Source organism: Triticum dicoccoides, chromosome 5B (genome assembly GCF_002162155.2).
Source record: "Triticum dicoccoides isolate Atlit2015 ecotype Zavitan chromosome 5B, WEW_v2.0, whole genome shotgun sequence".
NCBI lineage: Eukaryota > Viridiplantae > Streptophyta > Magnoliopsida > Poales > Poaceae > Triticum > Triticum dicoccoides.
Window position 1 is genome coordinate 25,515,405 of NC_041389.1, and position 26,637 is coordinate 25,542,041.

Here is a 26,637-nt window from a genome sequence, read left to right on the forward strand (position 1 = left end):
ATTCAGTTGGAAACGGGTCAAATTTGAACTGCAGCTGCCTCATAGTTTGCTCTTTATTTTTTCCAAAAATCATTTCTAGGTAAATAAGTATCTATTTAATCATAGAAACACCAAAAAAATTCCAAGATTCTACCACAAGCTAGGAACGGTCAAGCCCGCCGTTTTGACCGCATTTTGAAACGGGCATAAAAAATTCAAAAAAATCAAAAAATTGGAAAACCTTCGCATTGTGTCATTATATGTGACCAAGTTTCCAGGAAAAATAATAACTTGTAATACGGCAATTATTTTAAAAAAAGTGTTCTCAGAAATGAGCTATCATGCGTGAAGATTCATGGCTTTCAAGCCAAATGATCAATCTTATGGCCACGTTCATGGCATAGTTTGTTCAAATGATCTCATATTGTGCACAAGGGTACATCTTGGAATTCCAAACAATGTTGCCTAAGGAAGGTTTCATTTTCTTTGCACGGAAATTTCATTTTTCATTTTCCGAGTGCCCGAAAGGAGGTTTTTTTGTGAAGGAACTACCAAATAATTGTTGCAAAAATGGACCAAATCAATTTTACAAAATACTAGCCATGTATAATGCACAATTGACAAAATGGTTGGGTGAAAAAAGTTTTTATCCACCTCTGGTGAAAAAGACAATTTATCGTCGATTCAGTTGGAAACGGGTCAAATTTGAACTGCAGCTACCTCATAGTTTGCTCTTTATTTTTTCCAAAAATCATTTCTAGGTAAATAAGTATCTATTTAATCATAGAAACACCAAAAAAATTCCAAGATTCTACCACTAGCTAGGAACGGTTAAGCACGCCGTTTTGACCGCATTTTGAAACGGGCATAAAAAATTCAAAAAAATCAAAAAATTGGAAAACCTTCGCATTGTGTCATTATATGTGACCAAGTTTCCAGGAAAAATAATAAACTTGTAATACGGCAATTATTTTAAAAAAGTGTTCTCAGAAATGAGCTATCATGCGTGAAGATTCATGGCTTTCAAGCCAAATGATCAATCTTATGGCCACATTCATGGCATAGTTTGTTCAAATGATCTCATATTGTGCACAAGGGTACATCTTGGAATTCCAAACAATGTTTCCTAAGGAATTTTTCATTTTCTTTGCACGGAAAATTCATTTTTCATTTTCTGAGTGCCCAAAAGGAGGTTTTTTTTGTGAAGGAACTACCAAATAATTGTTGCAAAAATGGACCAAATCAATTTTATAAAATACCAGGCCATATATAATGCACAATTGACAAAATGGTTGGGTGAAAAAGGTTTTGATCCACCTCTGGTGAAAAAGACAATTTTCCGTCGATTCAGTTGGAAACGAGTCAAATTTGAACTGCAGCTGCCTCATAGTTTGCTATTTATTTGTTCCAAAAATCATTTCTAGTTACATAAGTACCTATTTAATCATAAATACATGGTTTGGTGGCGATACGTCAAGGTTTTGGGCGGTGGCCAAGGGCCCCAACTCTAGAGCGCGTAAACTCGCATGCCCGCCGCACGGTCACCGCGTGACCGTGGCGTTGCCATGTGTTCTGGGCGGCCTAGACATGTCTAGTGGGTTGGGCACTCCCCAGGTAGGTGCTAGGAAGAAAATTACAACATAAGATTCTCACGAGGAGACCGATCGATGCTCAAACATGAATTAGCAGCCAAGTGTTTGATTAGCGGTACGGGAAATGTACATGGCTAATGGGCGTGTTTGGCTGAGGATGATCAGTTACTAAGAAGACCGTCTTCACAAATTTTCAGCTCAAAAGGAGGAGCCTATGTGGTACTTTCTTTGCAAACTACCACATTGGACATAAATACGAATGTTGAAGCTCGGCTCAAAATAATGAATGGATTGAGCTGGCATTTGGTGGAGGATGGTTATTTGGGCATAGAAAAGCACTGTAGAAAATGGATACTTTATGGACATGCCAAAGTGGTACTTCCTTCACAAACTGTTGTTCTGAATAGAATAGGAAAATGAATATTTTTGAATTATTTTTGAACTAGGCACGGAAGGTTTTTACAAATTTGACGAAGATATGACCCAAAGAATTTATGAGATTTTTTTGGGAATTTTTGGGAATGACAGAAATATAGGTTGCTTCACAACCTAGGGCAAAAACTGCCACATGGACATGACACATAGGCAAAACTGATGAGGTGGCGCCTAGTCATAGCAACCCACCACAATTTACAAGGCTATGACCATCTATATTGGTCGTTAACAACTAGAAATAAGGCAGCGGACTAGCGCTGTTTGCTTTATGACCTTTTCGTGTAAGGAAATTACGACCTTTCTGACCAAAATGGTCGCAATGGTTTAGGGTTTGGAGCCCCTCGAACAGCTTTTGACCAATTGGTCTGAAATGGTCATAGATCTATGACCAATTCTTCCAGGGTCACTGACAGAAGGTCACTAATTGACATATTTCTTGTAGTGTGACCGTATAATCACCTCAACATGTATATAGTGATTGTATTCCTGAGTACAGTGACCAAAGTGAGCTTATACGATAAGTACAATGACCGCCAATGCATTTTGCTCAAAAATCAATAGGCTTGGTCAGAAAATCATAGAGGAGGTGGGCGACGCGGGTTGGGTCGGGCCACGTTTGCGTTCATCTTCTTAACGCGGAAGGTCATGTTCGACGCCAAATTGGAGCCCTGGGCCAACTAAGTGTTGGGGAACGTAGTAATTTCAAAATTTTCCTACGCACACGCAAGATCATGGTGATGGCATAGCAACGAGAGGGGAGAGTGTATGTCCACGTACCCTCGTAGACCGTTAGCGGAAGCGTTATGACAACGCGGTTGATGTAGTCGTACGTCTTCATGATCCGACCGATCCAAGTACCGAACGTACGGCACCTCCGAGTTCAGCACACGTTCAGCTCGATGACGATCTTCGGGCTCCGATCCAGCAACGCTTTAGGGATGAGTTCCGTCAGCACGACAGCGTGGTGACGATGATGATGTTCTACCGGCGCAGGGCTTCGCCTAAACTCCGCGACGATATGACCGAGGTGGAATGTGGTGGAGGGGGGCACTGCACACGGCTAAGGAACGATCCGTAGATCAACTTGTGTTTTTATGGGGTGCCCCCCAGCCCCCGTATATAAAGGAGCCAGGGGGAAGAGGCGGCCGGCCAAGGAGGGCGCGCCATGGGGGAGTCCTACTCCCACCGGGAGTAGGACTCCCTTCTTTCCAAGTAGGAGTAGGAGAAGGGGGGAAAGAGGAGGAAGAGAGGAAGGAAAGGGGGGGCGCCGCCCCCCTTCCCTTGTCCTATTCGGACTAGGAAGGGGAGGGGCGCACGGCCCGCTCCTGGTTCCTTCCCTCTTCTCCCTCGAGGCCCATGTAGGCCCAATAAACCCCCGGGGGGTTCCGGTAACCTCCCGGTACTCCGGTAAAATGTCGATTTCACCCGAAACAATTCCGATGTCCAAATATAGGCTTCCAATATATCGATCTTTATGTCTCGACCATTTCGAGACTGCTCGTCATGTCCGTGATCACATCCGGGACTCCGAACAAACTTCGGTACATCAAAACTTATAAACTCATAATAAAACTGTCATCATAACGTTAAGCATGCGGATCCTACGGGTTCGAGAACTATGTAGACATGACCTAGAACTATTCTCAGTCAATAACCAATAGCGGGACCTGGATGCCCATATTGGTTCCTACATATTCTACAAAGATCTTTATCGGTCAAACCGCATAACAACATACGTTGTTCCCTTTGTCATCGGTATGTTACTTGCCCGAGATTTGATCGTCGGTATCCAATACCTAGTTCAATCTCGTTACCGGAAAGTTTCTTTACTCGTTACGTAATGCATCATCCCGTAACCAACTCATTGGTTACATTGCTTGCAAGGCTTATAGTGATGTGCATTACCGAGAGGGCCCAGAGATACCTCTCCGACAATCGGAGTGACAAAACCTAATCTCGAAATACGCCAACTCAACATGTACCTTCGGAGACACCTGTAGTACTCCTTTATAATCACCCAGTTACGTTGTGACGTTTGGTAGTACCCAAAGTGTTCCTCCGGTAAACGGGAGTTGCATAATCTCATAGTTACAGGAACATGTATATGTCATGAAGAAAGCAATAGCAACATACTAAACGATCAAGTGCTAGGCTAACGGAATGGGTCATGTCAATCACATCATTCTCCTAATGATGTGATCCCGTTAATCAAATGACAACTCTTTTGTCCATGGCTAGGAAACTTAACCATCTTTGATTCACGAGCTAGTCAAGTAGAGGCATACTAGTGACACTATGTTTGTCTATGTATTCACACATGTATTATGTTTCCGGTTAATACAATTCTAGCATGAATAATAAACATTTACCATGAAATAAGGAAATAAATAATAACTTTATTATTGCCTCTAGGGCATATTTCCTTCACTAAGACGACACCGACTAGGGCTGGCCTCCGCCGCCCCTATATTTTTGAGAATCAAGCACCTCTATAACTATTAGTGACGAGTGATGATATCATTTCTTGTTTAAATAACAGACTTGGTTGGAAGCGTTACAAATGTGGAAAACAGTCCAAACAATTGAAAAGAAAAACAATAGGCTTGGTCGGAAAATGGTAGACGAGGAGGGCGATGCGTGTTGGGCCGTGCCACGTCTACACTCATCTTCTTAACGGAACCCCGTGTTCGAGGCCAAATTGGAGCCCCTAGGCCAACCAAGACGACATCGACTAGGGATGGCCTTCGCCGCCCCTATAAGAAGAAGGAAGACGCGATGCCGTCCCCTCCCCTAATCTCAATCGCCTCGAGTCGGAAGCTAGGGTTCCAAATTGACACTTCGCCACTTTCCTTTTGGGAAGGGCTCTTCGGTCACCAATTGAACCATTTCTTCGGAGGGGCAAGAGAGAATGCAGGCATCCCCCTCCTAGTTGGATCGAGCAGGGGGCGTCCTCAATATAGAACCACTCCGAGGTCCACTCCTCGGCATCCTTCTTGGGAGTTCCTATCGATACACCATCCCGGCTATGCGCCACACTTTGGCTCCGTAGACCTCATAAATTGCCCCTTCTCGGGTACGAGGGACAAGACAGAAGTACTTCCTCCATAACTCGAAGTGGGCCTCACAACCCAAGAACATCTCATAGAGGGCAACGTAGCCCGAGATATGCAGAATGGACCCCGGGGTGAGATGGTGGAGTTTGATCCCATAGAATTCTAATAAACCCCTCGGGAAGGGATGGATGGGGGAAGCCTAAACCTCGTAAGATAAAGGGCGCAAAGCATACCCTTTCTTCCCCCCGTGGGGCGGGGAAGTTCTCCGCAAAGGCCTCGTTGTTCGCAGAAGTCAATTCGGGGCAGGTGGATGTGCGATCTGATGCGAGTAGATACCCCTGTGCCTCAAGGTTTCTCAATCCCATTCGGGAAATGGAGCATCTCGCCCACTCACCTTCAAGGGGGGCGTGAGGGCACGAAGAGGAGCCTGGGGTGCTCGCCATTGTTCAATGCTTGCTGAATCTGGCTTTTTGGTGATTTGGAAGTGGGGTGCAACAACTTTTACGCCCTTAGGCTATTAAATATGTGTCTTCCCTTGGCCCATAAGGGGCATTTCTGTAAAATACCATAGACTGTTTGCTTTCCTCTGACGCACAAAAGGTCTCACTAAGACTAGATGAAGGAAACGATACAACGATATCCGCTATGCCTCGCTGACCGAAGTGTTGCAGGTGGCCGAGCAATCATCAGCCGAATATAGGTGAAGGAAGGAACTCGCCCCTCAAGCCAAAGACTTTAAGAAGCATGGAGCGGACGGGGATTTCAACCTCGGCGTTGCAGTCAAGTTCGGGGGCTACTGAAGGTGTCCTGGACTAAGGGGTCCTTGGGCTGTCGGCATATCTCTCATCGGCCGGATTGGTGGGCCCCTCTTGATCCATCAAAGGAGGGTTGGATTGCAGGCGACCCCGTACTATGGAAGGAAATCTCTGAAGACTTGGCGTATCATCCAAGTCTTGTTAGCAAAATCGACATGTTTATCCTCCGATGATGACCGACCATGTGTAACCCTAGGTACCCCTGGTGTTTATATAAACCAGAGGATTTAACCCGTGGGAGGGGGGAGAACCATTACTACCATACCCACCTAGGGTTTAGTTCATCCGATCTCGTGGTAGATCAACTCTGTAATTGTCATACACATACATCAATACATCCAAGCATGACGTAGGGTTTTACCTCCTCGAGAGGGCCCGAATCTAGGTAAATTGTGTCTATGCGTTCCCTGTTACCCATCGATCCAAGATCCACAGTTCGGGACCCCCTACTCAAGATCTGCCGGTTTTGACACCGACGACCATGAGGATCTGAGCATCGCTGTGCGTGCTCTCTTCTCTCTCACATGGAGCAAGCGTTTTGTATCGGTGGCCTATAGATTGCTCAGGGATGTGTGGTTTGTGAAGAGATAAGGTTTTGCGCAATGAAAAAAGAGGATGAGCTGAGCGGCGCTTAGGACCCACTCGTCATGCGCAACACTCAAGAGCGACCGACAGAGCGTTCCGCTAGCCGACCGATTTTAAGTGTTCCCCCTTTTTTTATAACCCATACATTAAAGAGTTGTGGAGGGAGAAAGTCAGCCACATAAAAAAATAACCCTTGAGTAGTTGGGGGAGGGGCGACGAACGTGGTGAACGACCCATGTGCTTGAGAAGAAAAGAAAAAGATCGAACGCTAGGGCCGGGCCCATGTGCTAGCGATTGATCGATCGAGAAAGGCTTGACAAAAGTGAAACTTGATTGATCCGGAAAGGCTTGATGAAATAGGGTAGAACAGGGGGCACCCCTATATCTCGGCTTCAGCGAGTTCAGCTTGTGACTCGCTGAAGGAGCGATCAAGACGGGCCGGCCCACGCGCGCGGGAGGCCACGACCTCTTTGTCTATTTTTTTTAGTTTTTTGTTTTCATTTTTTGCTTTTTTTTGTACTTTTGTTTATAATTTTAAATATTCAAAATATATTACAAAAGCACTCTACAAAAACATTTGAAAACTGTTGAACATATATAGAAAAATTGTTGATTATGTATTGAAAGAATGATGAATCTTTTTATCATTTATATAAAAATGTTGATCAAGCATTTGAAAAAAGAATGTTGAACAATTATTTGCACAATGTTAATCAAAATTTTGGGAAATGTCAAATGTGTATAATTTTTTTTGAAAATGTATTAAAAAATAATGATTTTTTTATCATGTATATAAAAAAATTAATCAAGCATTTGAAGAAATATTGAACAAGTGCTGAAAAATGTTAATAGTCAAGCATTTAGAAAATGTTAAATGTGTATAGAAAAAATGTTGACAATGTATTAAAAAAAGTTAAACTTTTCATTTGAAATTGTTATTCCAGCATTTAAAAAATGTATATAAAAATGTTGACAAGTATTCAAAAAATGTTAATCAAACATTTAAATATACTAGAAATGTGTATAGAAAAAATATTGGCCATGTGTTAAAGAAATGTTAAATTTGTATTTAAAAATGTTAAATGTGTATTACAAAACTGTTGTTGACATATAATAAAAATGTAGAATGGAACCGAAAGAAACAAAAGAAACAAAAAATATATGTGAAAATAGACCAAAGAGAAAATAAAAATAAAAAATAAAATCACAGAAACAAACGCAAAAAAGAATAAAAAAGCAAAAAAAAGAATAGAACAATAAATAAGAAAAACCCTGATAAAACCGGTTGAAATTGCGTGAGTCCTTGTTCGGTTCCTTGAGATTTGCAGGAGTTTAAAAGGGATTGAGAGTGATTGAACCCCCTGCAAGTCAAAATCCACCTCAATCCCTTTAGTCCTCCCCAATCCCCTTATAGGAGAGATTAACCAAACAAGCCCTCAATAAGGACACCCAGGGGCGGAGCCAGGAAGTTTTGCCAATGGGTTCACTAAGGATTTCGACATGAACTAACGATCGTCTGCGGTGGTAGAGGGTGCTAATAAATCCAGGTAAGCTCTCCCAAAATCTGACGAACTTATCCAAGGTGGGGGCTAATGCCCCCCCGGATGATATGTACATAGGTCTACCTCGGATTAGTTTTACAACCTCATACTGACACTCAAAGGACAACATAAGAAACTGAAATAGCATACCTCATATAATTGTTACATAAAACTACATGATGAATAAATATCAGTTGAATGAAAACATAAAACCCCTATTCAAACGTTTCAAATAAAGTAGTCAAACGCACAACTTTATACTTTCATAGGTAGTTAGATAAGGTATTCCTTGTAAAAAAAGCAAAATGACATGTTAATGTCTTAAGTTGTAAATAAGTACTATTAAGCGGAACATGTAGAGTCACTGTCATTTCCAAGTTTCTTTGATCTTTCATCGTTACTACTTACTAATAGTAAGAAAACTCTCATCCATTAGCAAATTAGAAAACCACTCTTTGATTGATCACCCATTTTATTACATATTTTGTTGACAACAATCATATATCAAAAGCACTGGTCAATTAATTCAATGGAAACTGGCAATATCAATACTAGCTTTACAGGTTGATAGACCAAAGTAAAAGGAGTATGTTTACTTGCCTTGCACCATTAATTTAGCAATATCGGTAATTCCATCAGGACCAACATCATGTAGTTTATCTGAATCAAAATCATCTCGATAAAACTCAGCCAGTTTAGTAAGCTACTCACATTATAGACAACACATAACTCTTCTCCCAATCTCAATCTTACTTTATTAAAACTTTTTATGTATTCTGGAATTCCCTTCGGATTAGTCGTAATATGAAAATTAATTTAAACCAGATTCTATCTGAATAAAAGGCTATGTGGGACTAGGAGTAGCGCATCATTTGTTTGCTTGCCTATAAGGGTGGCCTTGAAGTACATGATTTATTATATTTATCATGATATAATGACGGTCCTTTTTGCAAAATGTTGTTCCATACTACTCCCTTTGTTTTTAAATATTTGTCTTTCTAGAGATTTCAACAAGTGACTACATACGGAGCAAAATGAGTGAATCTACACTCTAAAATATGTCTATATACATCCGTATGTGGTAGTCCATTTGAAATCTCTAAAAAGATAAATATTTAGGAACGGAGGGAGTAGATCAAGGTTTGACAAAAAAGCTATCATATAATTAAGATTGGATAAAACTTGTACAAGCGGGACAGGATATGCTATCGCGTGTAATAATATTTTAAATAGCAATTGTCGGCTTGCCGCTGCCGGTTGCCAGCGTGAGGCCGGTGAGAGAGATAATACAGATATTTTCTATGCCGGCTTGCCGTTGACATATGCCGTATGTCAGCGTGAGGGCGATGAAGAAGGTGACGAGAGTATTCAAATTTATTTTCCATTCACAAAAATAGATTTATTTACTTCTGTTCATTGCGGCGGTGAAGCAACTCAATCTGAATATCATGCGTCTAGCCAGCTGCGAGCTACCAAATTGATTTATTTTATTTGGGCTTGCACACTTGCACTGAATATATGGACTAAAAGGCTTTTTGTCTAATGCAACTAGGTAGTCAATGGGTTCAAACATGATTTCTTGTTGGGTTCAGGCATCAAGTACATGTAAAGGGATGTAAAGCGCTACGTTATCAACTAAAACTTTGTTGGTGTCATTTGCATCCAATGCTTCTATGCTAGCTACGCCTCTGAGGACACCTCCTATCACTAGAAACGAACGAGAAGCGGGCGGAGTGGCTAGCAACGCCGAACTTCTCCCTGGAGGTTATAGGGATCAAAACCCGTGCGATCTCCCTTTGCTCATGCTTTTGTTTTTAATTAAAAGTGCAAGACATAGCTCGCGTGGAACAGGTTATATCCAAAAAAAATTAAAATTCAATAGGCTTGGTTAGCTCAAAGAAAAAAAAGAAAAAAAATCAATAGGCTTGGTCAGAAAATCGTAGAAGAGGTGGGCGACGCGGGTTGGGCCGGGCCACGTCCGCGTTCATCTTCTTAACGCAGAAGGCCGTGTTCGAGGCCGAACTGGAGCCCTGGGGCAACCAAGACGACACCGTTGTCTCAAAAAAAAAAACCAAGACGACACCGACTAGGGCTGGCCTCCGCCGCCCCTATATAATAAGAAGGAAGACACGGTGCCGTCCCCTCCCCAAATCTCAATCGTCTCGAGTCGGAAGCTAGAGTAACAAATCGATCGAAAATCCCCAAATCGCTTAGATCGAGAGATGGCGACTGCGCCCGCGCGTCTTGATGCGAAGAAAGATGTCAAGTCGAAGGTGGCTCCGGCGAAGAACACGATGCCGAGCGAGTGGGTTGACCACATCCACCGCCGACCGAAAGGGTGCGGCCACTGACGAGTTGCATGATGATCTTGTCGATTTCCAGCAGAGGCTCCAGAAGGAGCTGGATGGCAAGGGCTACGTTGAGGTCCCCGACGACCACGAGGAAAGGATCACCCGAGCCAACGATAACGCATACACGCAGGCGTACTTTGAGGTGTATGGCTCCTATCCTCCGCCTGAGCTCTTCTCAGCCTGAATTCGCCGCAGGGCCTATACTTTTAGAGGAGGGATACTTGTATAGTCTAAAAGTTATACCATTAGAAAGTATATTTTTTGTGATGTATAACTTGTATTATGTTGGTCTATTTGCCAACCTAGATATGTGCGCATCACTTATAAACTGCTGTCACGATGTTTGATGAATAGTACAGTAGATTGTAAGTTTCCTCGGCAAAATAAAAGCATGCAAGTAATTTCCAAATTTAGAGTCATCCCTAGGCACATGAGGTCGCGTTCACAAGTTGACATGGTGTGGTGGACCTCACACGCCGCCCTTGCGCGTGCGGTTGGCATTAGTTACCGGTTTGCCGCATAGCTTGGCTTGAAAGTTGGACCGATTCGTGATTGATCTGACCTGCGATTGTCAGATGGAGAGTTATTTACTCAAAACCACCGCATTATGGGCTAGGTAACAGATTGATGCCATATTTAAGGTAGGATATAAAAAATCATCAAAATTGTGTCTAATCTGTAACGAGGAGCATTGATGCTCATATTTGGTCGAGAAAATAGCTAAACTGACAAGTTAGGCCCACCCGTTGGGCTGATGTGGCGTGCTTGCATGGACAATATGCTGAGTTGGAGGGGTGTCCCACATGTCAGCCTCATATATTTTTCTCCTTATTTTCTTTTTCTTCCTCCTCATCTTTATCTCTCTCTCCCCATCCTATCCCACCAGGGTCGCCGACGACCCGAGGCCTTCGCGCACCGGCCTGCTCGTCGAGGAGCTCCGCCTGGGCCACCGTAGGCCAAGGCAGCCCGCCACCCACCTTATCCTCCTGAAGCTCTGCAGACGACGTCGCCCCGAGCTGCTCCGCCAGTCGCCACACGAGCCCACGGCCGCCGCACAGACCACCCCTCGTCTCGTCGTTGCTTCGGTCGTGCGCCGCGCGGCAGCTAGGCGTGTGGGCTACAGGGCGAGGCGGTTAGGGGCTAGCTCGAGCAGGGGCTCGGCTGCCATGGCCACGGTGGCCATGGAGCTCTCGGCTCGCACGGACGCAGATGACTCGAGCATCCATGCCGACGGGGGCAGCATCGGCCTTCGAGGACTCACGGTGCCCCCCACCCCCACCACCACCATGGTGCTCGGCACTGAATCGCCGGTGCCTCTGGTCGCTGGAGTCCGGCTGCCCACAAGTTGCTCGATGTAATGCCCCATAGAAAGGCAGGTAGGAAGAAGATGATCATGTAGTCACTGACATGCGGGGTCCGCATATCATTTGCCAACTCAGCTGTTTACTTTTTTTTTTGTGCTTGGTCTTTGCCACGTCAGCCTGACCGATGTGTTCGACCTGTCGGTTTCGCTGTTTTCGTGAGTAAATAAGACAATCAGTGCTCCGTGTTACAGATTAGCCTCATTATTGATGGTTTTTTGTGCCTTGTCTCAAATATGACACCGATCTATTATCTTAGCTTGTAATGAGGTGGTTTTGGATAAATAACTCAGAGACGGACACCCACCATCGGTACGGTATGTTCACACTCGAACACTGGACTCGCGTATATGACGTTAAGCGTTACGGTTGCAACCATCTCAATCTTAGACGGGACGGTGGGGTCCACACGGCGCTGGCGGGGTCCACACGGCGCCGGCGGGGCATATATAATACTCCTAGTACAGTGCGACCAGGGGCTACTACACGTGTACACCAGAGACCAGACCGGCGAAGAAACGGAGAGGCCCGTCCGTCATGGACGGTCCTCGCCGGCTCCTCGCGCTCGCGGTCCTTCTCGCCTCGGCGTTCGGAGCGGACGCCGCCGGCCTCTTCCGCGCGCCCCCCACCGGGTACAAGTACAACGCGACCTTTACCTTCACCGGGCAATTCCTCGTCCTGCTTTCCTGCATGGGCCCGGCCAACGACACGGCGGCGTACGGGCACGGCGGGATCATCCACAGCTGCACGCTCGACCAGCTCAAGGTAACACGTACTACTAGTACTATACATGGCGCCTCATCCCCCGGCGCGCGCGAGCCCTGCCGCCGCCGTCCATTGATTTCTGGCTTTCTGCCGGCCGGTGTTGGTGTAACTTAATTTGCAGGAAGGCAGCTCCGCGCCGGAGACGACGCCCTTAAAGTTCAATCATGGGCACGGCCACCCGGCCCCGTCGCCGCGCGCAGCACCGCCGGAGGACGGCCTCCTGCAAGCTGCAGCAGGGGGAGAGCAGGAGCAGCACGCAGGCGCAGCTCCAGCGATGGCTCTTCCTCTTGGTCGACGTCGACGTCGCCTCCGACACTGCCTACAGCGGTGGCTCTTCGCCAACGGCAGGACCATGCTGCCGCGCAGCTTGGACGCGGTCAATCACGGGCACAGGCAGGGCCACCCGCCCCCCTCGCCGTCAGGGCACGCAGCAGCTCCGGAGAACGGCCTCCTGCAAGCTGCAGCAGGGGGAGGTGGGCCGCGTGAACACGCCGTGCCGCAACCGCAACAGCGGCTACCACCACATCCACATGGAGGCGGAGGCGGAGAAGAGGAGCATCAGCACGCGGTCGCAGCTCCGGCGGTGGCTCCTCGTCGACGTCGCCTCCGACACTGCCTACAGCGGTGGTCCTGCGCCAACGGCAGGACCACGCCGGCGCGCAGCTTGGACGTGGTCAGCGACGGAGGAAAGAAGAAGGGAGAAGAAGATGAAAACTTAACCGAGTTCTAGAAGCTCCTGGTTCATATACTCTGCACACTCGATGTTATTACTAAAAATTAACGTTTGCATTGGCCTTTGGGTTTACTAAAAAAATAAAGTTTACTAAAAATTAACCGTATACAGACCGTAGGTTTACGGTACGCGCCGAGAGCTCCATCCTCTCCGGCGACCGGCGGCGATGTGCGCCTCCGACAGGGTTCAGGCAAGAAAGGAACTTGGCAAGTCACGGTCACGAGAAAACAATTTTGCTACCTATACCCGTACGTGCACAAGCCAGTCTGCACGGAAGAGATCGATACATGTGCATGCATTGACTCATCGACTGGACGGCAGCTAATTAAGTACGTACACTAGTACGTGGTAGCTTTGAATTTTTGACCATTGACTAGTAGAAGCACCGATACGCCGAGACGGCTTCGATACGCGTAGAAGTATCCCTTTTTTATTTGAAAAAAGAAAAGAAAAGAAAAAGAAAAATGTTTGGAATCGGCCTGCCGGCGGAAAGCTCGGCCGGTCGCTTGCGTGCGTGGGTGCCTGAAACGTGGGGCCGAGGTAGGTGTCGCTACTTAGTTTTTTTTTCGGTGGCTTGACCTTATCCCTTCACTAGATGTTTCTCTTCTTCGTCCAACCCAGAAAATCCCCAATCCCCCACCATCTCTCTGAAGGAAATATGCCCTAAAGGCAATAATAGAGTTATTACTTATTTCCTTGTTTCATGATAAATGTTTATTATTCATGCTAGAAATTGTATTAACCGGAAACATGATACATGTGTGAATACATAGACAAACTGAGTGTCACTATTATGCCTCTACTTGACTAGCTCATTTATCAAAGATGGTTATGTTTCCTAGCCATGGACAAAGAGTTGTCATTTGATTAACGAGATCACATCATCCTAATGATGTGATTGACCCATTCCGTTAGCTTAGCATTTGATCGTATAGTATGTTGCTATTGCTTTCTTCATGACTTATACATGTTCCTATGACTATGAGATTATGCAACTCCCGTTTACCGGAGAACACTTTGTGTGCTACCAAATGTCACAACGTAACTGGGTGATTATAAAGGAGCTCTACAGGTGTCTTCGAAGGTACATGTTGGGTAGGCGTATTTCGAGATTAGGATTTGTCACTCCGATTGTCGGAGAGGTATCTCTGGGCCCTCTCGGTAATGCACATCACTATAAGCCTTGCAAGCAATGTAGCTAATGAGTTAGTTTCGAAATGATGCATTACGTAACGAGTAAAGAGACTTGCCGGTAACGAGATTGAACTAGGTATTGGATACCGACGATCGAATCTCGAGCAAGTAACATATCGATGACAAAGGGAACAATGTATATTGTTATGCGGTCTGACCGATAAAGATCTTCGTAGAATATGTGGGAGCCAATATGAGCATCTAGGTTCCGCTATTGGTTATTGACCAGAAACGTGTCTCGGTCATGTCTACATTGTTCTCGAACCCGTAGGGTTCACACGCTTAAGGTTTTGATGACAGTTATATTATGAGTTTATGATTTTTGATGTACCGAAGGAGTTCGGAGTCGCAGATGAGATCGGGGACATGACGAGGAGTCTTTAAATGGTCGAGATGTAAAGATCGATATATTGGACGACTATATTCGGACTTCGAAAAGGTTCTGAGTGATTCGGGTATTTTTCGGAGTACCGGAGAGTTACGGGAATTCGCCGGTGAGTATATGGGCCTTATTGGGCCATACGGGAATAGAGGAGAGAGACCAAAAGGAAGGAGGCATGCGCCCCCCCTCTGGTCCGAATTGGACAAGGGGCGCAGCCCCCTTTTCCTTCTTCCTCTCCCCCTCTTCCCCCTTCTCCTACTCCAACAAGGAAGGAGGGAGTCCTACTCCCGGTGGGAGTAGGACTCCCCTTGGCGCGCCCCCTCCTAGGCCGGCCGGCCCCTCCCCCCTTGCTCCTTTATATACGGGGGAAGGGGGGCACCTCTAGGCACAACAACAATTGATCCCTTGGATCTCTTAGCCGTGTGCGGTGCCCCCCTCCACCATAGTCCACCTCGATAATATCATAGCGGTGCTTAGGCAAAGCCCTGCGACGGTAGAACATCAAGATCGTCACCACGCCGTCGTGCTGACGGAACTCTCCCTCGACACTCGGCTGGATCAGAGTTCGAGGGACGTCATCGAGCTGAACGTGTGCTAGAACTTGGAGGTGTCGTAGTTTCGGTGCTTGATCGGTCGGGCCGTGAAGACGTACGACTACATCAACCGCGTTGTTCTAACGCTTCCGCTTTCGGTCTACGAGGATACATGGACACACTCTCTCCTCTCGTTGCTATGCATCACCATGATCTTGCGTGTGCGTAGGAATTTTTTCGAAATTACTACGTTCCCCAACACTCTCTCCTACGCCATGTCCTTTGTCCATCCGAGCAAAATCGTCACCATCCACAGCAGCGCTCCGTCTCGTATGCTCGCTAGTAGCATCCATCTGCTTCTATCTCCCATCCCCGCATCAAAGCTTCCCTCATGCTGCATCCGGTGGAGTTGGGCCCGTGCTGCATGCAGCGACCAGTCGTGCTAGAAGCGATGCACGGCTACGCTGGAACCGCGGCGTCTGGCCATGCTGGAATCGGCACATGGAGATGTTGGATTCGGCGACCTCCAGTACTGGAACCAACATCCAGCCATGCTCCCACGCCGCGGTGATGCAGAGCTGCCACCGATGGTCGAGCTACGACCGTGATGTCGTGGTGCTACAACCAACGACTGGCCGACTGGACGTGTTTTTTTTGCTGGATCCAGTGTTTTTATTTGCTCGAACTAGCTAATTTTTTTGCTACAATCAACTACTAGTAATTTGTACGTGCTTTGCACATAGCTGATTACGTATAAGCATGGTACTAAATCTATATTATATTTTATATATTTACCTACTAATAAACCAGCTAATGCTTCTGGTCGTCCGTCATCGGCATTTTTACAGAAAACCCCTTGACTTTTATGAAAATAAACCCGCAGTCCAGTAAATAAGTGGGGAAAACGTTTCGTGTGTCTGCCCCACGGACGCGCTTGAAAAAGAAAAAGAAAAAGAAAAACCCACCCCCGAATCGAGCGACTGCGTCTCCCACCCCATCTGAATCCGCTGCCTCGCCGCCGCCGGCCCGCATCCTCCACAGCGCCGTGCTGCCGTCCTCCCCGCACCCCGGCCTGCCTCCTCTCCGCCGCGCCCTCCTCCCCGCTCCGTGCTGCCGTCCTCCCCGCACCCCGGCCTGCTTCCTCTCCGCCGCGCTTCGGGCCTGCACCGGCGGGCTCGAGCACGCGCCGCCGACCGTGACGGGCTGCTCAACACGCTCCGCGCCGCCACGGTAAACGGCCGGGAGGAGGAGGAGGACGCGCAGGAGGCAGGGCGGTGTCAGAATCGCGCGCGTTGGATCCGGCCGATGGTTACGGCGACACGGACGCGGATGCTCTGGCCGCGGCCGCCGCGCTCTATGCCCCGCCCCTGCTTGCCGAACCCTGCCTCTCCGGATCTCCAGCCATGTATGCTGCTGGGGACCTTGCAGGTCCATGCTCGTCGGCGAGGGGGAGCGCAGACAGCAGCCTAGCCCGTCACCGTCAGTAACATGGCAGTAGGCCTCTTCTCCCCTTCTCAGTTTACAGCAGCATGCCACACTCTCAGGCTCCTGTCCCCCGTCGTTAGCACACCGATTCAGAGGCAGAGGCTGACTTGCAGCTCGTGGACACAGAGGAGGAAGCCTAAGATCAATCTCAAAAGTTGTTATCATTGTTCTCAGCCAGCGATGCATAGGGGAATTGTTTGCTCATCTATGTGTTAAAATCTGGACCTCTTCATCAACGACTTCAATAAGGATGAGATCAAGCTGCGTCTGCTGCTCTGTCCACCACAACAATTTTGGAATGCATTAACTTTTATCTGCCCAGGTTGAATCCTTCATTCCTCATTCTCATCCTAATTTCTTGATGTTGGGCAAGACACTCCAGATGAGTTGCTAACATCAAAGGGCTTCAGTTCTAACTAGAAGAAATTTTGCTTAGGAATATTTTATCAGTTTTGTGGTCAATTAATCAACTGGTGTTACAATAAAAGCAAGAAAGTGATGCAAGTTCTTTGGGATATATGCACTGGAAAATATATGAACACTGTTGGCCCAAAATCACAGGGCCCCACTAAATTGTTGGCCATTTGGCCTCATGATTTTAATGATAATTGTTCTACCATGAATTTTGTCTTCCGCTAGCATTTCAACAGTACTGTGTGCTGTAGCAGTATACATCTGAAAGAGTTTCCTCCTATGCCATGGATCCGGTGTAGCGCTCCAGTGAGAAATAATCAATGGTGTACTTATCCCCTTTACATGTTCTTTATTTACATTTTTTACATTGAATTCTAAGCTAAGTGCTTAGTCTTTTGTTACTTGCAGCCTTGCAGGCAGGAACATGAGCATTCATATCTGGGGGTTCCGAAGAAGGCGTTGACCCCATTATATATATTGCTGCTCTCTGCCAGAAACCAAACAAATAACACTTCTATGATGCTGCTCACTGATTGATACTAAATACGAGTATATGGCTTGTTCTCGAGGATAGTTATCACTTTTTGATTCATATGGAATTTGAGGATATGGATGACACTGGTTTGTTTCTTTCACTACTAAAATTCTGTCCACCATTAGCTTACGGGCAATGCTCCAGATCCACGCGAACATGCCCGAGTAAATGCTCTTTATGATTCCATGTTCTTATGTAATAAGACTTGATGTGTTTTATCTTCCAATAATTCAGACACGGGCCTTCCACAACTTGATACAAGCTGCTGACAATAGTTAGAGGGTTAGGTTTGATATTATTATTTGTTGTATGACTATTTGTTCTCATTATGGCACACCTTATTTATCTTTTATTCAGTTACATAGCTTGCCTGTATTACTTGAAACATAATTATACTGTGTACATTTAGTGGATACTATTGTTGAGTAAAATCGAAATTCGAACTTCAAATTACATACTGGATTTAGATTGTTTCCTTAGAAACCAAGAGTTCTTTTTTTTATGAAACTGCCAGATTGGCTTTTCATTCATAGAGTGGCCAGTGAGGGGAGCACCATCACGGGAGCCGTGTTAATAGAAGGCAACGTCGAGAAGATGTCGACAACCTCCGTGGATGAGCGGTGGTTGTGAGAGTTTGTCAAGGAAGGCCTACTCGATCATGGAGTGGCTATCGCTGCAAAAGGCAACGCTAGCAACAGAGACAGCCATCCATTTGTGCCACCATCAATAACAACGTTGTAACAAGCATGGCTCTGCACTGGTGAGTAGAACTTTCTCCAAATCCAATCGAACTATTGGATTAAGACGTTCTAAAATTTATTGCCTGACTGCCTCATCTGTGTCCATATCTCTGTTGAGAATTTGAGGTTGCTGAAGCAGTAGAGTGGCTTATGTCATGTAGGCAACTGGTGGCTACAAGGATCCGTACGTAAACATGGTATGTGAAATTTGTGCTACACAGGAATGGAAATGCCAATTTACAAAATATAATATGCATGTTTGGTTGATGATTACTTGGGGTAGCCGAATAGAACTTGGAACCAGTATAACTTAAGTGTGGCTATGAAAATTTTAGATGGAGTTGGTGGTTTGGTACCTATTGGAGTAACAAATTCCAGTTACCCAGTAGAAAGCAAGGTGAATCGGAAATCAATTATTAAATCTGCTTTATAGGCTTTGCTAAAGAGAGAAACTGAGAGCTACTAATATCCTGGTTTCATTAAAGCTTATTAGCGTCTTGAATCCCTGTAAAGCAGCATTGTGCATTGCTATTGGATGACGCTGTGGGTTATGGGCGTAGAGTGGAGGTTGCATCACATGCTCAACGTTGTGTCAAAGGACTTGCATGGGCCACAGGGATGTTGTGGTGTTCATAGTGGGCAACGTTCGTTTTCATGTAAGTTATGGTCGATGTAAGATAGGTAGTGGATGGGCATGCCATAAGTTTTTTCTCCCGTTGCAACCCACGGGCATATTTCCTAGTTTTACTATTAAACAAGAGAACATCTCTAGGAGCGAACGAAAACTCTGCCATCCACGATCGGCACGAAAAGGGGAGCCAACGTGTCCCGTAAAAAAAAAGGAAAGCCCACGTCTGCCATCGGGAAAAAAAAAAGAAAAGGAGAGGCCACGTTTTGTCCTGCCTCGCCTCCATCGTTCCCCACTCCCCTCCCACCCTTCCCTCTCCTCCTCGCCGCCGCCACAGGACACCGCCGGGGTCCCTCTCCTCCCTCCAGCAGCGGCGGCGGCACGAGACACAGCGGACTCGGCCTTCGTTGGCGGCAGGGTTCCTCTCCTCTGTCGAGCAGCGCGATCGGTCTGCGTCGGCGGGGACGGGTCCCTCTCCTCCGACCCGTCCGCTCCGCACGAGCGAGGGGCTGGGCACTGGCGGCTTCCTCACGTGACGGGTCGCCGGTGTTGCGCCGGTCACGGGCAGCGGCGGGGCAGCCGATGGCTGCTGGTCAAACCGACCGGGACAGCGGCGCATCTTTGCGAGAGGGGGAGAGGGGAGAAGAAGGAGAGGCCTGTCGGCGGTTGAGGAGGTGCTGCGCGCCGCAATCTCTTCCTCGACGCGCCGCCAGATCTCCACCTCGACGCTCTGCTGGTCCTCTGCATCCACATGCCGCCGGAACTCCGCCTCGAACTTCAGTTTTTGTGGTATGGATCCCTTCCCCTCTCCACCAAATCTTACTCTGTGCACTGCCTGCCGCCTCTCAAGCAACACGTACCATTGCCCTGCTTGGTGTGTTGTGCTCACATGCTCCTTTGTCGCACTGCGCCGTCCCCTTCGCCTCTCCGGCCCAATCGCAGTCGCAGGTGTTCTCCGACCAGTTCATCAGGAACCACCGAAGGACGCACGCGAGCAACATTTGGCATTGAGAGCCTCGCTGGTTTGACGCTTGCACACAAGCGACGGATCAAAGGAGCCTGCGAACTATGTAACTGAATGTTGTTTCTTTCCGCCAATCATCTATTCTCAATTTCCTCAAATCATCTTCTGATAAATGATCCTCTGATATTGATATCAAAGAGAAACATGTTTTACAGTCTTTTAGATTTCGGTCATCAGAGGGAATTTGGATTCTTTTTCTGTCACCACACAAAGAATTGTATGTCAGTGCCAATTGAAAAGGTGAAGGAGAATTGAGTTTTGTTTTATCTGTACTGCATTATCTGTCTACGGGGGGCAATCATGGAGAAGCAAAGTTTAACTGAGATTTCAAAATTTTGTGGCCTTGGTAAAAAAAAGGTGCTTCTACTTCTTGAAACTCCGGACTGCTCATGTACTATTTCACATTGCCATCTTTGTTACTCATTGCTTACTTGACAGATATACAAAAGATGGAAAGCGAACACTGCCCATCACATATTAATAATGTCATCTCCAGAGTAAAGTCATGCAAACTTTCTGGACTGTTGTGCTAATCAAACCTTATTTGATGAATTTCGTAGGAAGTATTCAGTTATGGATCCATTCTATGGGTGGAATTATAGACTCCTTGTGTGTGTGTATGTTTATTCTTGCTTGAATCTGGTGCTGAAGGTGTGAACAGGTGAGTCCTGCTTGCAAGTTTGTCTAAAGAATGGTGGTCTTTGATGTATTAGCCCTTCCATGTTAGCTTGTTTCCTTTTCTTTTTTTGGGGGTTTACACGGGTATGTCCATGTTTGCCTCAAGGGCTGAGTGACTGAGTTTCGTGAGCATGTGCACACGGGTGTAGAAGGTCTTAGCTTTCAGATAAACACTAATTGCTATCTTTACATGGTGAAAATGTGCAGGAAGACGATCCCGTTGGAGGAGATCCTGACCATCATTGAAAGATTAGCTTGTTTGTTTCTACAAAAGTTGGGTAAAGCAACTACCAAACTATGAATGGAATAAGTCTAAAAAGAAAGCTATTCCAATACAGGATGAGAAGAGCCTCAAGTTCGTTGGCGACCATGTTCGTTAATATTTTTGTTAGAATCCTTCATTCTAAGCTTGCATTATAATAAAATTTGGCACAAAGATATGATTTCAATCATGTGTCTGTTGTAGCCAAGGCCATACATCCCCTCCTACCCTGAGTAAATTTGAAGCTCCATATTTTAATTTTGAACCCTAAAATGTTGTACTCACTTGGCAATCCCAGATCTGTTCTGGACTCTTGGTATTCAATCTAAATTATAACCAGGCATGACGCTCAATATTGTAGCAATGAACATCAGGGTGTGTACTAAGTTCCAACTAAGAAAGTTCAGTTTGGCTATTTCCTTTTTTACACAGACCAGACTAAGTAGCTGCAAAAGTGTTCTATCCTTTTGAGTTTTTGTGTAAGAGAAGGTACCATCAAGCATCAACTATCTCGCATAATATGAAATGGATAGCTTCAAACATGCAGGTATCCCATGAGCTTGAGTTATATTACTAAAGCGTGGATCTGTATGTATAAGTTTAAAAATGTCCTATAGTCAAAAATTTGTATCATTTTTGAAGTGTTGCTTTGTTGTCTTTACCTAATGATAACCCATTAGCAAATAAAAGTAAATAATCTGTTCCTTATTTTAGCACCTCCTTCATTATGTTGTTGTTAATAGTAGCATTTTTTTGTCCAGATTTTGATTACATTATGAGTCTGCATACCTTGTTTCTAATTATTTAAGTTCAACATGTCCCTTCAAACGCCATGAATCAAGTCTGTTCGCTAATAAGCCACGGCGAATGCGTCGGGTGCCTGTGCGTGCGCGCGCCGGGTGCGGTCCGGACCGTGGCGTGCATGTGTGTGTAGTGTTTGGGTCCGCGTGTGTATGTGCGTGCGACACACCATAGTAGGAGTAGGCCGTTGGCGAACCAGTCAGGGCGAGCGTGGAGATCGCCGTAGGCCGATCGGGCACCCGGCTATGTAGGAGGCGTGGGGTTAGTGCCCAGAGCTGGCCCAGGGTATAAAGCCCGCGTGGGTACGTTGCAATGGGCGGGGGTGTAGAGTTTGTGCTCTGGAAAAGTCATTTGTTGCGGCAGGCGTTAGTGCATCGGAAAACCTCACTGTGTCCACAGTGCTTTCTCCTCCTTTCTTCTTCCGTTTGTGGCGAGAGAGAGAGAGACCGCGGCGAACTAGGGCAAGGGCTCGGCACTAACCAAGTCTGTGGTACGGTAGCATGATGCGTCCACTCCCAACATGAGATCAAATTCTTTTAGTTTCAGGTAGGAAACTATCATTGTTATTATTTTATTCTCTGGATGTTGCACAAATGCTTGAACAATTTCAGCCACTTGTAGATTTCAGTGTAGTGGTTGTAAAAGTGTTGATGGAAATGGCTTATTGAGTTGCCAATTTTGAATTGCAGGGGTTGGTGAAGCACAAACAAGCGACAAAGGGCTTGGAGTAGACACCCAGCTCCATGGTTCCATTATGCAAGATGTGGCTTGGATTGCCGTGCTGCTGAAAACAACCAACGGTGGCTCCGCTTGGTTTTGAAATTGGGAGGGTTTAATTTAAGATTTTATATTTTCCCCTGTTTTTGTATGGACAATGTGTGTGCCGTCCATAAAATGTTTAGTTATGTTTGGCAGATGAGTACAAACTCTTTTTTCACTCCACGTTTACCATGAAGAATGAAACACACATCAGTTGGCTCACTTCAGTTCCTGTGCTAAGTGATAATCCATGCAGTCTCTTATTCTGAATGTTATACACTTTTGTTCTAGGGTCATACTGACTCGCATTTAAATGTCGGACCATGTCAAATGATGCCAGTGTGAACCGGAGGTTACTTCTATTTTCTTGTGTCACATGTGAAGCTTATGCAAGGACATACCGTTTTAGGTAGCATGGACATAACATTTTAGGTACTTTGTATCAGAATGCAAGGGCTCTACTTTATCAATATGTGGATTGGAACAAACAATTTCAAGTGTCCAGAGTTTAAACCCAAATTAGACGTGCATTGCACGTGCACGCTTACTAGTTAGTGTAAAAAACTAAAGCACACATATATTATGATTAATTTTTTTTTATAGAAGCTTCAAATGGAGATATCCGATAGGCATTTGTGGAATCATTTTTGGGCTTCGCAAGGCCGGATAACAACTATTCCCCAAAAAACATAGTACAATGATTATCTTAATATGAAACATTCGATACAATCTTTGCCCTTTTATATATATAAAAATTGTTTAGGAAGTCCTTCAATTTATTGGACTCATACTAAAAACTTTTTTTTAGAAAAATGATGTGAAAGAAGAAGTACAATTAATAATAAATTTTCACCTTCTCAAGCTCATGTCAGCTAAGAAAATAAAAGGAGTCAAAACGTACTCTTTCCTCATAGGTTATTTGCACATTCTCATTCTAATTATTCTAGGTACCTTACTACTTGTTTCAAATGATAAGAAAATGGAAAAGTTCACCATGCATACAACATTGCAATGCTAGGCTCGCATGCTAGTCTCTCGTGAAGCGGTCGATGCATATGCATGTAGGCAGGTAGTACGAATTAAATAATTTAGAGGAGCAAGTGTGTAGTCCAGTCCATAGTAGAAAGATCCAGAACATAGTCAGATGATGGGTCACACAGCGAATTCTAGAAATAGCAGACATAAGTTTGGAGCAGCCACTGTTCATGTGAATCCAACTGCTCCCAACCGTTAGATTGAGAGCACCAATGATCAGGATTGATATTCTAGATCCATTCAAAACTCGTACACTATATAGTAGTATAGACTAGTGTTTTTGCTGCTAAGATGTTTTTGCTGGAACTAGCATTTCTATTTGCTGGAACTGGCAATTTTTTCTGCTACCATTGACTAATAGTGTTTTTGCTGCTGAGATGTTTTTGTTGGAACCAACGTTTTTATTTGCTGGAAGTGGCCAATTTGTTGTTACGATCGACTTCTCCAGTTTTTGCTACTAGTTTCTTTTGTTGGAACTGTTGGGGAACGTAGTAATTTCAACAAAATTTCCTACGCACATGCAAGATCATGGTGATGGCATAGCAACGAGAGAGGAGAGTATTGTCCACGTACCCTCGTAGACCGTAAGCGGAAGCGTTATCACAACGCGGTTGATGTAGTCGTACGTCTTCACGACTCGACCGATCCAAGCACCGAACGTACGGCACCTCCGTGTTCAGCACACGTTCAGCTCGATGACGTTCCCCGGGCTCCAATCCAGCAAAGCGTCGGGGATGAGTTCCGTCAGCACGACGGCGTGGTGACGATGATGATGTTCTACCGGCGCAGGGCTTCACCTAAACTCCGCGACGATATGACCGAGGTGGAATATGGTGGAGGGGGGCACCGCACACGGCTAAGGAACGATCCGTAGATCAACTTGTGTGTCTATGGGGTGCCCCCTGCCCTCGTATATAAAGGAGTGGAGGAGGGGAGGGCCGGCCCTCTCTATGGCGCGTCCTAGGGGAGTCCTACTCCCACCGGGAGTAGGATTCCCCCTTTCCTAGTCCAACTAGGAATCCTTCCAAGTATTAGGAGTAGGAGACAAGGAAGGGGGAGGGAGAAGGGAAGGAAGGAGGGGGCGCAGCCCCTCCCCCTAGTCCAATTCGGACTAGGCCTTGGGGGGGCGCGCGGCCTGCCCTAGGCAGCCCCTCTCTCTTTCCCGTATGGCCCAATAAGGCCCAATACTTCTCCCCCGTATTCCCGTAACTCCCCAGTACTCCGAAAAATACCCGAACGGAACCTTTCCTAACTCCGAATATAGTCGTACAATATATCGATCTTTACGTCTCGACCATTTCGATACTCCTCGTCATGTCCCCGATCTCATCCGGGACTCCGAACTCCTTCGGTACATCAAAACTTATAAACTCATAATAAAACTGTCATCGTAACGTTAAGCGTGCGGACCCTACGGGTTCGAGAACTATGTAGACATGACCTAGAACTATTCTCGGTCAATAACCAATAGCGGAACCTGGATGCTCATATTGGCTCCTACATATTCTACGAAGATCTTTATCGGTCAAACCGCATAACAACATACTTTGTTCCCTTTGTCATCGGTATGTTACTTACCCGAGATTCGATCGTCGGTATCCAATACCTAGTTCAATCTCGTTACTGGAAAGTCTCTTTACTCGTTACGTAATGCATCATTCCGTAACTAACTCATTAGCTACATTGCTTGCAAGGCTTATAGTGATGTGCATTACCGAGAGGGCCCAGAGATACCTCTCCGACAATCGGAGTGACAAAACCTAATCTCGAAATACGCCAACCCAACATGTACCTTTGGAGACACCTGTAGTACTCCTTTATAATCACCCAGTTACGTTGTGACGTTTGGTAGCACCCAAAGTGTTCCTCCGGTAAACGGGAGTTGCATAATCTCATAGTTACAGGAACATGTATAAGTCATGAAGAAAGCAATAGCAACATACTAAACGATCAAGTGCTAGGCTAACGGAATGGGTCATGTCAATCACATCATTCTCCTAATGATGTGATCCCGTTAATCAAATGACAACTCATGTCTATGGTTAGGAAACATAACCATCTTCGATTAACGAGCTAGTCAAGTAGAGGCATACTAGTGACACTCTGTTTGTCTATGTATTCATACATGTATTATGTTTCCGGTTAATACAATTCTAGCATGAATAATAAACATTTATCATGATATAAGGAAATAAATAATAACTTTATTATTGCCTCTAGGGCATATTTCCTTCAGTCTTCCACTTGCACTAGAGTCAATAATCTAGTTCACATCGCCATGTGATTTAACATCAATAGTTCACATCTATATGTGGTTAACACCCATAGTTCACATCGACATGTGACCAACACCCAAAGGGTACTAAGGTGTGATCATGTTTTGCTTGTGAGATAATTTTAGTCAACGGGTCTGTCACATTCAGAGCCGTATGTATTTTGCAAATATTCTATGTCCACAATGCTCTGCACGGAGCTACTCTAGCTAATTGCTCCCACTTTCAATATGTATCCAGATTGAGACTTAGAGTCATCTGGATTGGTGTAAAAGCTTGCATCGTTGTAACTTTTTACGACTGGCTCTTTTATCACCTCCATAATCGAGAAACATCTCCTTAGTCCTCACTAAGGATATTCTTGACCGCTGTTCTAGTGATCCACTTTTAGATCAAAATTGTATTCCTTTGCCAAACTCAGAGCAAGGTATACAATAGGTCTAGTACACAACATAACATACTTTATAGAACATATGACTGAGGCATAGGGAATGACTGTTCATTCTTTTCTATTTTCTGCCATGGTCGGGTTTTGAGTCTTACTCAACTTCACACCTTGCAACACAGGCAAGAACTCTTTCTTTGACTGTTCCATTTTGAACTACTTCAAAATCTTGTCAAGGTATGTACTCATTGAAAAATCTTATCAAGCGTCTTGATCTATCTCTATAGATCTTGATGCTC

The 26,637-nt window shown here is 45.5% G+C and overlaps 1 protein-coding gene across 1 annotated transcript; it reads left to right on the forward strand.

The window, feature by feature from the left end:
- The first annotated feature begins 12,203 nt into the window (after window positions 1–12,203).
- LOC119307157 lies at window positions 12,204–13,291 on the forward strand. The gene is made up of 2 exons (XM_037583251.1): window positions 12,204–12,477; window positions 12,599–13,291. Exons 1-2 carry the CDS (start codon window positions 12,250–12,252, stop codon window positions 13,205–13,207), a joined length of 837 nt encoding a protein of 278 aa, XP_037439148.1. The 5' UTR covers window positions 12,204–12,249; the 3' UTR covers window positions 13,208–13,291.
- Window positions 13,292–26,637: the final 13,346 nt, after the last annotated feature.